The sequence below is a fragment of the Oncorhynchus mykiss genome, chromosome 11 (assembly GCF_013265735.2).
Source record: "Oncorhynchus mykiss isolate Arlee chromosome 11, USDA_OmykA_1.1, whole genome shotgun sequence".
NCBI lineage: Eukaryota > Metazoa > Chordata > Actinopteri > Salmoniformes > Salmonidae > Oncorhynchus > Oncorhynchus mykiss.
The window spans coordinates 13064363-13077138 of record NC_048575.1 but is presented as its reverse complement, the minus strand read 5'-3'; the positions used below and the strand labels follow the sequence as shown (position 1 = coordinate 13077138).

Below are 12776 nucleotides of genomic sequence, written 5' to 3'. Positions count from 1 at the left end.
GATGTCACAAAGCTGTCCAGTACTTTAAAAAATATCCTCTCCTGTTGTCCTGGTTTCCAGTGATTTGCAGAGGAGGATGTCTTCCTTAATTGACCCCCCATAAACATAACAGACATATACCAGGAGCTGTGCCAGGCCCGCCACGTCTGTTGACTCATCCAGCTGTAATGCATAGAATTCACTGGCTTGTATGCAAAGCAGTAATTGTTTCAAAACATCTCCCACTATGTCACTGATGCATCGTGAAACAGTGTTGTTTGATGAAGACATTGTCTGTATAATTTTTTGGGCCTTTTCCCCCAGCATTGTCCCAGCCATATCCGCAGCAGCAGGAATAATTAAGTCCTCCACAATAGTATGGGGCTTGCCTGTCCTAGTCACTCGGTAGCTCACCATATAAGACGCTTCTAGCCCCTTCTAATTAATGGTATCTGTTGCTTTTATAAATGTCTTACTACTTGAAAGTCATTAATTCTCGCTCAAAAAACTCCTGTGGCTTATTTTCAAATTGGCATGTTTTGTTTCTAAATGTCTGCGCAAGAGTGAAGGTTTCATGGAGTTGTGAGTACTTTTGCACATATAACACAGTGGCTGAGGAAAGGCACTACTCCCAGTATAAGTGAACCCCCAATCAATGTAGTTCTCATCATATTTGCACCTCTTCGATGGTCCACCGTCCCTGTCTGTTGTTCGGTGCTTTCCCGGGTAAGGGGGCAGTAGCTCTTCGGCTGCATCAGAGTCACAACTGTCAGTGTCAATGCTAGCTGGACTTACAACAAATGTAGAATTACTGATACTAGCATTGGATGTGCTCGTGGAAGCAGAACAACTTGTGTCGTGGACAGGTGCAGGTGTAGTACTGGTGGTAGTAGCAGTACTACCAGTAGAGCTGGTATGTGTCTCTATGAACACGGTCCTTACTAAATGGACTGTTTGAAAATGTGAAGAAATTATTATTATATATATATTTTTTAAATGTGAATCACATTTTTATTTGGCATACCCCTGACGACATTGCACGTACCCCTGTTTGGGAATACCTGCACTACACTGTTGAATTAACAATTCAGAGTAAGGGAAGGCAATTTACGAATCACACTCTTAGTTCAATGTCCGGTAAATAATTTCAAAGTGGAAGGTGGGAAAGAGCACAGAAGAGAGACGAGACTAAGCAGCACAAACCTTCCCGAAAAAAGTGGCTCTCTCTTGTGGCGACATCTAAGTAATAACAATTACGTAAGTAATTCATCATATCCAAGGCCTCTACTGTTTAGTTTGGAAACAACAACTGTTCACACTGAGGGGGAATGATGAGAAAACAAATTCAGACCCACTAGTACATTGACGTGTGTGAATGGGAGATCTCTCAGGAGAACCCAAACAACGCAATTGGCTTCCTTTCCAATTAGGTTGGCTATTTTCAGACTGTGGAAAGCAATTATAGCTCTTTGTAGCTTGGAAAGGAACAAACATCACTGTGCTAATAAAGACAGAGCTGAGAGTGGTTAGAAGAAATGCTGATCTCATCGGATGTTTAGTTTGCTTGCGGTCATAACAGGAGCCTCAGGAAAAGGTTGAATGTGATCTCTTCAGATCTGGACCTGTTATGATTTAAAAAAGGCTAAACTGATCCTAGATCAGCACTCCTATTCTGATACACTGAATACGGGCCCAGTAGCTTTCAGTCTAGGTACATACGGGCCCATGTGCGTGCTGGATTTAATACAAACCCAGTTTAATGGATTTTAATTTCAGTCCCTGAACCAATAGAGAATGGGTGATTTTATAAACTGGATTTCAATTGTGTGTAATTAGTGCTATCGCCCTCTGAGGTACCTTGTATTCATCCATCCATACGTGGGCCAATCGCAGGGAGTTGTGGGCCATGGTGTCCTGACCTCCGGGTGACCCGTAAGGCCGGCGTTTACGGAATATATGACCCACCCGCGCGCAGGGGATGATCAGGAGCTGGCCACCACACATCCAGATCTGATAAAGAGAAAGTCATATGAGCATTTGACTTCTTGGTTAGAGCGACAGGACACTTCAACGAGGCTATATTGTTTATGTTAAAAATACCTTTTCACTAAATCCATGGGGCAGGGAGCAAGAAAGAGTACAGACTACGTGGCCAAGTATCCTCCTATGAAAACCACTCAATAACTGGGTGAGCACACTTTGTTGCCACAACCCTAATGCCCCCCTTCTCCAAACACAACCCCTTCCCCCATAACACCTCAACCTCTAGACCTGAATAAACCAACAATCCACAGTAGAAGCCCGTCGTAATTCTTCTAAGAAAGTTCCGTTTTGGGAAACGCTAGGACATAGGACTTAATTCAATGACCATAATGAATTAATAAGAGTAGTACAAGTCTGACCAAACATCAGCTCCACTCCCCATTGCTAGAGAGCCATATGATTAATGTAATCTGACAATGTTCCACATACATAACGTTCCGATACTGAAGTCTTATATTGGACTCTCTTTTCAAACAGGGTAACATTGCAAAACATGAGAAGGCAGCCTTGCCAAGAATATTAAACAAGACTGGAAGAGAAATGTCCAACTCTGATGTGGTAAAAGCAAGAGAAGTAAAAACACTGAGGCGAGACAGGAGAATTTATGTTGGATGGATTCATGTAGCAAGTCAATATGGAGTTGCTAGTCTGCTGAGATCCAACTCAACTGGACCAAAACGTAATGTTGAGAAATAAAATTGCCGTTGGCTGTCGGTTATGACATTTTATTTCATTCTGTATTTTTCTTAAGGGGGAAAAGCTTGTTTAAGTCTGCTGAGGCAAAGCATTAGAAGAAACGTGCCAAAACGTGGGTAAATAAACCAACTGTCTTGAGCTCATGGTGAGTGGTTGACATGTCATAGCTCATTTGACCAGGTGCGTGCGTGTAAATTTGGCACCCACCCTAAAATAGAAATGACATTTTTCAACTGAAAGTCTGGGTGTTCTATGTTTACAGAGTCATTCTTATCCAGATCGACTTACAGGAGCAATTAGGGTTACGTGCCTTGCTGAAGGGCACAGACTTTTCACCTAGTCCGGTACGGGTTTGAACTAGCAACCTTTCGATTACTGGCCCAATGCTCTTAACCGCTAGGCTACCTGCCAACCTATGTGTTACTTTGGGAGCATCTGCACCCTTCCTAAGAATAAAATGTAGCAGTAATGCACTGAGTGTGATACAGTGAGTGTGATGGTGTGTGGCCCTTTAACTTACCCGGAAGGAGATCTCAAGGTTCTCACCACCCCAGATGTCCATGCCACTGTCGTATTGGCCGAGCTCGTTAAAGTACTTCCTGTCCATGGCAAACAGACCACCTGCCATGGTGGGAGACCTAGGGCAAGGAGAGGGAGTGAAAAGGCAGAATGTGAGTCTGCATTCTAGCTACTACAATATCCTTTGAAGTAGCACTAGCATCGAGACACTAAGGCTGAGTTCACACAGGCAGCCCAATTCTGATCTTTTGCCCAATAATTGGCAGAAGGTCTGATTGGTCAAAAGACCAATTATTGTCAAAAGATCTGATCTCATTGGGCAAAATACCAATTATTAGCAGAAGCTCTGATCTGATTGGGCTGCCTAAAGACACATCCTAAATGTAAGATGAGTCTGGCTAAAAGATGGGCTGCAACCAGACAGATTGTGTCAGAAAATTACTGATTGAGCCAAAGGTTTTTCAATGGGAGTCAACTGTTGATGGACAATAGACAACAGAGACGACTGTCCTTCAAAAAATGCACAAGATGTTGGCCTTTGTGCGTATGCAACTCGTCCGAAAAGAGTTGAACTTCTGATGACAGACCGTGATGAATGCGTATCTGATTTCCTATGTTTTCATGCGTCTCTGTGCGACCGTAGCCTTATTTCCTTATGTAAAGCCCAGAGCACAAGCATGTGAGAGAAACTAAGAGGCAGCGTAAACAAATACAAAGGGGTGTTTGAGTAGCCCTTTAGGCTAAAGCCAGCCTATGCCATAGTAATGGATTTAAAGCACCCAGGCCTCTTCAAAACGGGGATCGATTCAGTCCCTAGAACCAGGCGTGCTACTACGGCCACTAATTAGCTTTCACATGACTCCATACGTGAGGGAGATGGGTGAAGTCTACTCTACATCAGATGGCCTTTATTGATACAGTATCAGGTTCGTGCACACTGGGAGGCCATTAAAATTAAATGGGGGAAAATAAAAAAGCCAATCGAATTGAGCTTTAAGGAGACATTTCCAGTGCATAGGGCAGGCCAGTCTAAAACAACATAATAATAAAAAATAAACAACAAATAGGCTTTACTGTTTTTTCTGCATCTATAATGTGTCTATAGCTTGGAGTTTGCAGTTTGGGGGTTATTCCTTTCCACAGCTCAAATTAGTATTTGAGATGATTGGACATAGTGCCTTACATAAATATTAAGACCTCCTTTTGTTACAAATAGGGATTAAAAATGATTTGTCAATCTATACAAAATACTAAAATACTCTGTCAAGGTGGACGGTCACACGGAGTTGTGGTTGAACGACGACATTATCAACATACAGCTGGCTGGTTATATACTGTATCGGCAGGATAGAACAGCGGTGTCTGGTAAGACAAGGTGCGGCGGACTAGCTGGTGCACGATATCTTAGGAAGTCTCAAGGTTTTGCTCGCCTGAGGTAGAGTATCTCATGATAAGCTGTAGAACACACTCTCTAACCAGAGAGTTTATCTGTATTTTTTGTAGCTGTCTACATTCCACCACAGACTTATGCTGGCACTAAGACCGCACTCAATGAACCTTATTCCGCCATAAACAAACAGGAAAACGCTCAACCAGAGGCGGCGCTCACAGTGGCCGGGGACTTTAATTCAGGGAAACTTATATCTGTTTTACCAAATTTCTATTAGCATGTTAAATGTGCAACCAGAGGAAAAAGAACTCTGGACCACCTACACTCCACACACAAAGTCGCATACAACGCTCTCCCTCGCCCTCCATTGGGCAAATCTGACCATAATTGTATCCTCCTGATTCCTGCGTACAAGAAAAAATTAAAGCAGGAAGCACCAGTGACTAGATAAAAAAAAAAAAGTGGTCAGATGAAGCAGATGCTAAGCTACAGGACTGTTTTGCTAGCACAGACTGGAATATGTTCCAGGATTCCTCCGATGGCATTGAGGAGTACACCACATCAGGCATTGGATTCATCAATAAGTGCATCAATGACGTCATCACCACAGAGACCGTACGTACATACCCCAATTAGAAGCCATGGATTACAGGCAACATCCGCACTGAGCTCAAGGCTAGAGGTGACACTTTCAAAGAGCGGGACTCTAACCCGGAAGCTTGTAAGAAATCCCGCTTATGCCCTCCGACGAACCGTCAATACAGGACTAAGATCGAATCGTACTACACCGGCTCTGACGCTCGTCGGATGTGGCAGGGCTTGCAAACCATTACAGACTACAAAGGGAAGCACAGCCGAGAGCTGCCCAGTGACACGAGCCTACCAGACGAGTAAACTACTTCTATGCTCGCTTTGAGGCAAATAACACTGAAACATGCATGAGAACACCAGCTGTTCTGAAAGACTGTGTGATCACGCGGTCCGCAGCCCATGTGAGTAAGACCTTTAAACAGGTCAACATTCACAAGGCCGCAGGGCCAGACGGATTACGAGGAGGACGTGTACTGCGAGCATGCGTCTTCACTGACATTTTCAAACCCCTTCCTAGACCCAGTCCAATTTGCATACCGCCTTAACAGATTCACAGATGATGCAATCTCTATTGCACTCCACACTGCCCTTTCGCACCTGGACAAAAGGAACACTTATGTGAGAATGCTAATAATTGACTACAGCTCAGAATTCAACACCATAGTGCCCTCAAAGCTCATCAATAAGCTACGGACCCTGGGACTAAACACCTCCCTCTGCAACTGGATCTTGGACTTCCTGACGGGCCGCCCCCAGGTGGTAAGGGTAGGTAACAACAAATCCGCCATGCTGATCCTCAAAACAGGGGACCCTCAGGGGTGCGTGCTCAGTCCCCTTCAGTCCCTGTTCACTCATGACTGTACGGCCAGGCACGACAACACCATCATTAAGTTTCCCGATACACAATAGTGGTAGGCCTGATCACCGACAACAACGAGACAGCATATAGGGAGAGGTCAGAGACCTGGTGCCCGGACAACAACCTCTCCCCTCAACGTGATCAAGACAAAGGAGATGATTGTGGACTACAGGAAAAAGAGGACCGAGCACGCCCCCATTCTCATCGACGAAGCTGTAGTGGAGCTTCAAGTTCCTTGGTGTCCACATCACCAACAAACTAACATGGTCCAAGCACACCAAGACAGTTGTGCAGAGGGCACGACAAAACATATTCCCCTTCAGGAGACTGAAAAGATTTGGCTTGGGTCCTCAGATCCTCAAAAGGTTCTACAGCTGCACCATCGAGAGCATCCTGACTGGTTGCATTACTGCCTGGTATGGCAACTTCTCAGCCTCCGACCGCAAGGCACTACAGAGTGTAGTGCGTACAGCCAAGCTTCCTGCCATCTAGGACCTCTATTCCAGGCAGTGTCAGAGGAAGGCCCTAAAAATTGTCTAAGACTCCAGCCACCCTAGTCATAGACTGTTCTCTCTGCAACCGCACAGCAAGCTGTACCGGAATACCAAGTCTAGGTCCAAGAGGCTTCTAAACAGCTTATACCCCCAAGTCATAAGACTCCTGAACATCTAATCAAATGGTTACCCAGACTATTTGCATTGCTCCCCACTCTTTTACACCGCTGCTACTCTCTGTTGTTATCATCTATGCATAGTCACTTTAATAACTGTAATAGTACCTCGACTAACCGGTGCCCCCGAACATTGACTCTGTACTGGAACCCCTCTAAATATACTCTCACTATTGTTAGTTTACTGCTGCTCTTTAGTTACTTTTATTCTTATTAAAAAAAAAATGTTTTACCACATTGTTCGTTAGGTGCTCATAAGTAAGCATTTCACTGTATTCGGCGCATGTGATTAATATAATTTGATTTGATAACCCTTCCTCGACCCATACATACAACACCTGTAAAGGTCACTCAGTCAAGTATTGAATAACAAGCACCGATTCAACTACAAAGAGCTTTTAGAGCCACAAAGAATGACAGTGATTGGAAGATGGGTAACAATAACAAATCAGACATTGACTCTCTCGTCAAGTTAATAATTATGCTCTGGATTATATATTAAACCAAAGATACAGTTGTCCTCCTGAACTGAGCTGCAAGACAGGAATGAAACTGCTCAGGGATGTTACCATGAGGCCATTGGTGATTCTAAAACATCCTTGTAGTGACTCTACAATAATGACCTAAAAGACATTGAAAATAATACAAATATACAGAATATAAATATTCCAAAACATGCTAATTAAATTGAATGCAACAAAGCACCGAAGTAATATTGAAAAAAAACTGAGCAACCAGAGGAGAAGGGCCTTGGTCAGGGAGGTAACCAAGAACCCGATGAGAGTCCAGAGTTCCTCTGTGGAGATGGGAGAACCTTCCAGATGGACAACCATCTCTGCAAAACTCCACCAATCAGGCCTTTATGGCAACGTGGTCACTCCTCAGAAACCTTGCACTGCTCATCACCTGACCAATACCATCCCTACGATGACGAATTGTGGTGGCAGGTTTCACGCTGTGGGGATGATTTTAGTGGCAGGCACTGGGAGACTAGTCAAGATCAAGGCAAAGATGAACGGATGAAAACCTGCTCCAGAATGCTCAGGACCTCAGACTGGGGCAAAGGATCACCTTCCAACAGGACAATGACCTTAAGCAAACAGCCAAGACAACGCAGGAGTGGCTTCAGGACAAGTCTCTGAATGTCCTTGAATGGCCCAGCCAGAGCCCGGACTTGAGAGACCTGAAAATAGCTGTGCAGCAACGCTCCCCATCCAACCTGACAAAGCTTGAGAGGATATGCAGAGAAGGATGGGAGAAACTACCCAAATACAGGTGTGCCAAGCTTGTGTTTCATACTCGAGGATGTAATTGCTGCCAAAGATGCTTCAACAAAGTATTGAAAAAAGGGTCTTAATACTTAGGTAAATGTGATATAAAAAAATATTATTTATAAATAAATTAGCTAAAATTTCTAACCTGCTTTTGCTTTGTCATTATGGGGTATTGTGTGTAGATTGACGGGGAAAAAACAATTCAATACATTTTAGAATAAGGCTGTAACCTTACAAAATGTGGAAAAGGTCAAGGTGTCGGAATACTTTCCGAAGGCACCATATACAGTTGAAGTCGAAAGTTTACATACACCTTAGACAAATACATTTAATCCAGGTAAAAATTCCCTGTCTTAGGTCAGGTAGGATCACCACTTTATTTTAAGAATGTGAAATGTCAGAATAATAGTAGAGAGAATGATTTATTTCAGCTTTTATTTCTTTCATCGCATTCCCAGTGGGTCAGAAGTTTACATACACTCAATTAGTATTTGGTAGCATTGCCTTTAAATTGTTTAACTTGGGTCAAACGTTTCGGGTAGCCTTTCACAAGCTTCCCACGATAAGTTGGGTGAATTTTGGCCCATTCCTCCTGACATAGCTGGTGTAAATGAGTCAAGTTTGTAGGCCTCCTTGCTCGCACACGCTTTTTCAGTTCTGCCCACAATCTGTCTATTAGATTGGGGTTAGGGCTTTGTGATGGCCACTCCGATACCCAATACCTTGACTCCAATACCTTGACTCTGTTGTCCATAAGCTATTTTGCCACAACTTTGGAAGATGCTTGGGGTCATTGTCCATTTAGAAGACCCATTTGCAACCAAGCTTTAACTTCCTGACTGATGTCTTGAGATGTTGCTTCAATACATCAACATAATTTTCCCTTCTCATAATGCCATCTACTTTGTGAAGTGCACCAGTCCCTCCAGCAGCAAAGCTGCCACCCCCGTGCTTCCCTTTTGGGATGGTGTTCTTCAGCTTGCAAGCTTCCCTCTTTTTCCTCCAAACAGAACGATGGTCATTATGGCCAAACAGTTCTATTTTTGTTTCATCAGAGGACATTTCTCCAAAAAGTACGATCTTTATCCCCATATGCAGTTGCAAACCGTAGTCTGGCTTTTTTACGGCAGTTTTGGAGCAGTGGCTTCTTCCTTGCTGAGTGGCCAATCAAGTTATGTCGATATAGGACTTGTTTTACTGTGGATATAGATACTTTTGTACCTGTTTCCTCCAGCATCTTCACAAGGTCCTTTGCTGTTGTTCTGGGATTGATTTGCACTTTTGGCACCAAAGTACATTCATCTCTAGGAGACAGAACGCGTCTCCTTCCTGAGCAATATGACGGCTGCGTGGTCCCATGGTGTTTATACTTGCGTACTATTGTTTGTACAGATGAACGTGGTACCTTCAGGCATTTGGAAATGGCCTTCAAGGATGAACCAGACTTGTGGAGGTCTACACATCTACACATTATTTATTTTGATTTCCCCATGATGTCAAGCAGAGGTACAGAGTTTGAAGGTAGACCTTGAAATACACCCAGAGGTACACCTCCAATTGACTCAAATTCTGTAAATTCGCCTATCAGAAGCTTCTAAAGCCATGACATAATTATCTGGAATTTTCCAAGCTGGTTAAAGGCACAGTCAACTTCGGACCCACTGGAATTGTGATAGTGAATTATAAATTAAATAATCTGTCAGTAAACAATTGTTGGAAAAATTACTTGTTTCGTGCACAAAGTAGATGTCCTAACCGACTTGCCAAAACAATAGTTTGTAAACAAGAAATTTGTGGAGTGGTTGAAAAACGTGTATGTAAACTTCCCGACTGCAACTGTAGGTCTGAATCGACGATATGGCAGAGGTTGAAAGGCCATAACACCTACGTTTCTTCAACAATAGGTTATGATCAATAATATCAAAGGCTGCAGGGAAATCTAACAGTACAGTTCCCACAATCTTATTATTATCAATTTCTTTCAACAAATCATCAGTCATTTGTGTCGGTGCCGTATATGTTTAGTGCCTTTCTCTATAAGCACGCTGAAACTCTGTTGTTAATTTGTTTGCAGAGACATAGCATTATATTTGGTTAAACCCAATTTTTCCAAACAGTTCGCTAAGAGCTGGCAGCAAGCTGATAGGTCTGCTGTTAGAACCAGTAAAGGCTTCTTTACTACTCTTGGGTAGCGGAATGACTTTGTCTTCCCTCCAGGCTCGAGGACAAAGACTTTCCTCTAGACTCAGATTAAAGATATGACAGATAGGAGTGGCTATAGTCAGCTACCATCCTCAGTAGCTTTCCATCCAAGTTGTTAATGCCAGGTTTGCTGATTGATCATTTTTCCACCTCTCCCACACTAACTTTACAAAATTCAAACTTGCAAAACTTTTCTTTCATTATTTGTTTTTTTTTTATTCATGAATATGATAGCACTGTTCATTGTTGGCATTTCCTGCCTAAAGTTTACACACTTTGCCAATGAAGTAATCATTCAAATAATTGGCAACATCAAATGGTTTTGTGATGAATATGCCCTCTGATTCGATGACAATTGAATTTGTCTTTCTGCCCATAATTTCATTTAAAGAACTCCAACATTTTTTTCCCCATCATTCTTTATATCATTAATCTTGGCATCATAACAGTTTCTTATTTTTGTTGAGTTTAGTCACATAATTTCTCAATTTGCATTTAGTCATCCAGACAGATGTGCAGCCAGACTTACTAGCCACTCTTTTTGCCCCATCTCTTTCAACCATACAGTTTTTAAATTCCTCTTTCCATTAAGCCTTAACAGTTCTAACAGTCAGCTTCTTAACAGGTGCACGTTTATCAATCATTGGAAGAAGCAATTTCATAAATTAATCAAGTGCAGCATCTGGATGCTCCTTATTAATCACATCTGACCAACAAATATTTTTAACATCACCCACATAAGAGTCACAGCAAAATCTTTTGTATGATCTCTTGTACACTATTTTAGGCCCAGCTGTTGGAACTTTGGTTTTCCTGGATAGAGCCACTATATTGTGATCACTGCATCCAATGGGTACGGATACAGCTTTAGAACGAAGCACTATAGTATTACTAAAAATGTGATTGATACATGTAGGTTATCTTGTTCTTGTAGTGTTTGTAAACACCCTAGTTGATTGATTGATAACCTGAACCAGATTAAAGATGCTTCCTCTTGAGTTGACAGCTTGATGAAAACCGGGCAATATTCAGGTCCCGAAGAAAGTAAACCTCTCTGTTTACATCACCTACACTATCAAGCAATTCACACATATCACACATACATAGGATCTGCAGAGAAGAATGGGAGAAACTCCCCAAATACAGGTGTGCCAACCTTGTAGCATCATACGCAAGAAGACTCGAGGCTGTAATCGCTGCCAAAGGGGCTTCAACAATGTACTGAGTAAACGGTCTGACTACTTATGTAAATGTAAAAATAAATGCAAAAATGTCTAAACCTGTTTTTGATTTGTTATTATGGGATATCGTGTGTAGATTGATGAGGGTAAAACACTAATCCATTTTATAAGGCTGTAATGTAACAAAATGTTGAAAAAGTCAGGGGGTCTGAATACTTTCTGAATGCAATGTACATGAAAAAATGGATATGGTCAAAAACACTCGTTACACACAGAGCAGAACCAAGGCCACCTATACAATATGTATAGGGAATGTGAATCTTTGCGTTTTTACTTTTGTTATTTTCAAATTTCAGTTTTTTTTATTTCTTATGGACTCTTGGAAGACTAGCCCTTGGGTTAAATAACCTACCACCCAAGGCCAAATGTACACTGGAGTTGCTTACCAAGAAGACAGCTGATGTTCCTGAGTGGACAAGTTACAGATTTGACTTAAATCTGCTTGAAAATGTATGTCAAGTCTTGAAAATGAATCCCCAACATCTTGACAGACCTTGAAGAATTTTGAAAATAATAATTGGCATATATTGTGTGCGAAACCCTTAAAGACCCAAGAGGTTGGTTACCTGATGCTGCCCACTGCTCCGTCGGGACTGTTGAGTTCTGAGGCGGGCACGGTGTCCCACTTGAAGTGCAGCCCCCAGTTGAAGCCCCCCCGGACAATGGGGGAGGGGCTATAGGCCAGGGTGTCAGCGCTAATAATGTCGATGACGGGACACACCACTGTTTTGTGGTCGCGCTGGATGGGAGCCAGCAGGGGCTGCAGCCACGCCTCATTCACCTCACAGTGGCTGTCCAGGAACACAAGCACCTCCCCTTCAGAGAGGAAATGCCAATCAGGAGAGAGGATGGAGAACAATGGGGAGAGTTCTCAGATCAGGGTTTCTTGGGGATAAGGGTACACAACTACAGTTTGGTTCATCTGTACCATGTTCCCCTATATCAGACTGCTGCTGATTATAATACAACCTTATTACATCTGTATTGAACTTGACAGAAGACATCCATGTCTCAGTGTGCATATTGTTACATGGAGTCAGAAGTGGGATCCCGTCTCAGTGTGCATATTGTTACATGGAGTCAGAAGTGGGATCCCGTCTCAGTGTGCATATTGTTACATGGAGTCAGAAGTGGGACCCCGTCTCAGTGTGCATATTGTTACATGGAGTCAGAAGTGGGATCCCGTCTCAGTGTGCATATTGTTACATGGAGTCAGAAGTGGGATCCTGTGTCAGTGTGCATATTGTTACATGGTGTGAGAAATGGGATCCCGTCTCAGTGTGCATATTGTTACATGGAGTCAGAAATGGGA

At 42.8% G+C, this 12776-nt stretch overlaps 1 protein-coding gene across 1 annotated transcript in view; it reads right to left on the bottom strand.

Moving 5' to 3' along the window:
• Nucleotides 1-12776, bottom strand: part of LOC110535293 (polypeptide N-acetylgalactosaminyltransferase 11) — a 48202-nt gene that overhangs the window by 17369 nt on the left and 18057 nt on the right. Inside the window, exons 6-8 of the mRNA XM_021620196.2 lie at nt 12031-12280; nt 3239-3356; nt 1837-1989 (exon numbers count right to left, since the gene is read on the bottom strand). Coding sequence (XP_021475871.2) covers nt 1837-1989; nt 3239-3356; nt 12031-12280 — 521 coding nt within the window. The remainder of the gene's footprint in view (nt 1-1836; nt 1990-3238; nt 3357-12030; nt 12281-12776) is intronic.